The 4000-nt window shown below is 34.0% G+C and overlaps 1 protein-coding gene across 1 annotated transcript in view; it reads left to right on the top strand.

Annotated features, from left to right (window-relative positions):
- The first annotated feature begins 1948 nt into the window (after nucleotides 1-1948).
- Nucleotides 1949-4000, top strand: part of LOC106467176 (laminin subunit beta-1-like) — a 103200-nt gene continuing 101148 nt past the window's right edge. Inside the window, exon 1 of the mRNA XM_013927497.2 lies at nucleotides 1949-2094. Coding sequence (XP_013782951.1) covers nucleotides 2010-2094 — 85 coding nt within the window. The 5' untranslated portion in view covers nucleotides 1949-2009. The remainder of the gene's footprint in view (nucleotides 2095-4000) is intronic.

Raw genomic sequence — 4000 nt, 5'->3', positions numbered from 1 at the left:
TGAGTTTTAAACATTTTTTTCTATTTTAAACGAATAACGTTTAACAGCGTATTTGTTAATTAGTTACATGTTAAAAGTATGTAAAAGTCCCGAGGCAGAAACAGAGGATAGAACACGCTTCAGGAAGTACTTCAATCAGAGAAGGGCGAAGTCACTACGAGGGAGGGAAACGCGCTTGACATGTGACTTAATAGAGAACATATGGGACTGGGGAGTATCGCCGCCAAGAGGAGTTTGTCATACAAACAAGTTTTTTCTCCCTAAAACACAAGTTACAGACATTAGGAGTATGAGCTACAGATTTCCAAGCTATAATGTTCGATGATGTCAGTAAACTTACCTTTTCTTTTTTTATGATTAACTCATATAACACTACTTAAAACATTTAGTTGTTTAATTAATCTCAAATGTAGGTACTCTACTTTTTCACGTGTTGTATCGTATTATAAAACTTACATGAATCAACAACAACAACCATATTTACGAAATTTTACTGAGATTCAAATACACAGTAAGAAAAAAAATCGAATAACTGTAATGAGTAGAAGAACAGAAAGAGCATTCAAATAATTAAAATTATATTATTAAAACATGAATTATGGAAAGACAATCGGAATCTATAAATTGTGAACACCGTAAAACAATGTAACGTGCGAACAAAAAAGGACATTCGAAAACGTTATGAGTTGAAGATATAGTATATCATTTTTTAAATTTACTATCGTCCAACAACAAACGTGTGATACTGCTGAACCGCAGCAACTAAAATTGTTTCAACGTACAATCGTACAAAAACAGGAGTCTCTTATCACTAACACGTACACACTAAAACTTTTCAATGTTCCATCTCATCGTACAATAGTTTGCCACTACGACTCGTGAACACTAAAACTTTTCAATGTACTACCGTACAACAAAAGTTCCGTATCTTAGCAACTTAAAGTTTTCAGTGTATCATCGTACAACAACAAAAGTTCAATATTGAATCTTTTCACGATTTAAATGATAGCACAATAACAGTTTTGCTTCTTTACAATATTCTTAAGATACGTTCATTAGCTAGTTCTTTTCTTTTATATTTGAGCTCGAAATTTTCAGTAATGTATTTCTGTAACCTCTCAATAAAATATCATTTTTAACTAAAAGAAATGATAGTAAATTTTTTATTGAAGTGTAATGTTTTAGATGTGTAGTGGATATACATCTTGATTGTACATCATTGGAGGAGCCGATGATGTAAAATTTTCAGTCTCTTTTTTTTTTTAAATGAAATACCATATCTCATCAAGTGCAAGAACTTTATTTTGTTATAAGCAAAACTGCTGTATAAAGACAAATTGAAAGACGAGGTCTGAGCTACAACTAATAAGTCGTGAAAGCAGGCGCACCTACCATACTCCCGACCCTAGATGTATTTTCAGCTCACGATAAGTACACGTATAACGTTTTTTACACATCACAGTGAAACTATATAGTATGCCTCATTTTTTATTTGAGATTAACTTTTTTCAACTTATCTCATGTTGCGTGAGTCATATTTTTATTTGTTCCTCTTCTGTATGATGAAAACCATCAAGGCAGGCTGGGGTGTAACGTCCCATACCCCTAGTCAGCTTATTACCGAGTCAAACAAGCCTAATTAGATGGGTATATTTATAGGGAAATACTTTCAACAGTTGCAGTTAAACGTTAAAAAATTAACAATAGCTACTTATTTATATTCAATACACAAAACTGAGATACATTTTGGGAATAATCGCTTTCTTTCCTTCTTTCGGCAAAGTTCTATAGAAAAACACGCTAACCAGCAGTCAGCAGTTGGTGATGCATTGCAGAGGAAGCACGTGCAGCATTGGCGTGGTGTTTTCCGTCACTTCCGGCGGGATGAATTCAGACATAAGCACTGTGTGGACTTCTAACGAGAGGGCGCCACTTGAGTAGACGTGTCTGAGCGGATAGAAACTGTTGTACTCTCTGCCGGTGCACTGTAAAGGAATATAGTAATTGTGATGGCGGTCGATGGGAAGCAGTTACGGCGGGGTTGCTTAGTCTATTTCCTTGTATGTTCTGTTGTCCTCGTTGCATTTATTCCAGGTGAGTGGATACCCACGTGCCAATCGTTTGTCTTGTTTTGTGTTTATGCCAGATGATTGCAATTTCACTTACAGGGAACACTAGAGAGAATTTGATAAGAACTCTATGGCAGTATGGATTGTACAGTAAGAAAATGCCAAATATTTGTCTTTTGAGCCAAAAAATAAAAGTAAAATCATATTTAAATAAACTATATTGTAATGACAATTGTTGTAATTGCCGGAGAACCGTAAATCAATGCAGTTTAACTGTTAGCAGGTTAGCGTGCTGGCATATATGCTGTGGAATGGCCATTGTGAAATATCCCACTAAAACATATGATTTATTTATCATAACTAAGATGAAAACAACGTTGTTTCTAGAGTTTAAAACATTGTATCAACTGCTTACAAATTTTTCTATTTATCACAAATGCCAATTTTAACAGTTTTTATAACAAACTTCAAATATATCAAAATCATTTTTGGTAGTTTTAAGTTTATGTCATTTTCCTAACACTTGAGGTCCATAGCGCAGGCGTAATGGCAGCCCCTGCGTGGGAGCGATCAACTTTTGGGTGGAACCAGAACTGTTTGCTCTACAAACATTGTCCGGAGGCGTCTTTTCTTGTTGGCACATCGAGGTCAGCCCTATCCAGTTACTTGTCACCATCAGAAATGCTTAGCAAGCACTTGTCAACCTGACTTGAACTGCTTGCTGGTAGATATATTTTCGGTGTAAATTTCAGTTTTCTGTTGTGAGTTCAGTGACGTAACAGCTCTTAATTCTGAGTTAAAAACACCCATGGCTTGCGTGTGAACAATATATCAACACTTGGTGATTTTAGTATTTTATTGGCTATTAACTAAACAGGTTCCCATATAAGAATAGAACAAAATATAGATGTGATATTTATATGAAACCGAATCATTTGTTTTAAGGGGAAAAAATGACATTTAATATATGTTGACCAGTTATTGCTTTTTTTTCTATGTATATATGGATAGGTAATATAATATATTTGTTAACTGGTGCTGTCTGTTAGGGTGCGAACAAATTTCACGTTAATTCAATAGTACAGGTATTTCCCCATCTAGAAGTAGACTTAATATCTGTTTATCGAAAGAGGTCTTCTTAATCTGTAACAAGGTGTTAATAATTGTATAATTGAGCAGATAACTTCTCTTACAGAGAAAGAAAAGGACGTAATACTAACAAGGCTCATTAACTAACATATCTTATTAGCTTAATGAGTATAACAGAATCATGCTGGTTTTTTTTAACTGTTTATACCAAAACTATTAATGTTACACAGAGACGTCGCCTAAAAGATTACGGGCTCGGGCCCGTAGGCGCGGGAATTTTAAACTTTTCTGTATGATATCATCATAGTTTCCTATTATCATTTCTCTTGACATAACTGGGGATTCGAGGCACGGGCCTCGTGTGTCAGCGCCTAGCGACGCCTCTGGTGTTACAGAATTATTACTGGGTTAAAATAGACTGTTATCAGAACTTCCTATTATGAAATTTAACAACTAAGAATTATTTAAAACTTGGAGATTCAAACCGAAGATTTAATACTTTAAGAATTGACTGGGTGAATGTGATTCGTAAATAATATAAATTTCTAGCTTATTTTATGTAAGTTACGTTTAACTTTAAAGCTTGTACGGGTAAAAATATTCAAATACATTTTTAATTTCAACATTTTCCATGTAACTAATGGTCTACAACCATAATGTTTTGCCCTAGTGAAAGCAAAATAATTATGTTTTGGGCCACTGTAGATTACTTGTAAAACTTGTGAAATAGTGAGTTACAAATAGTAAATAGTCTGTTTGGATATATTTATTATAAGCTATATATATATATATATATATATATATATATATTCTAATTTGTTCGTTGTACTAGCTATCTCAGC

This window comes from Limulus polyphemus, unplaced genomic scaffold (genome assembly GCF_000517525.1).
Source record: "Limulus polyphemus unplaced genomic scaffold, Limulus_polyphemus-2.1.2 Scaffold2516, whole genome shotgun sequence".
Taxonomy (NCBI): Eukaryota; Metazoa; Arthropoda; class Merostomata; order Xiphosura; family Limulidae; genus Limulus; species Limulus polyphemus.
This window is presented reverse-complemented; position numbering and strand designations above follow the sequence as displayed.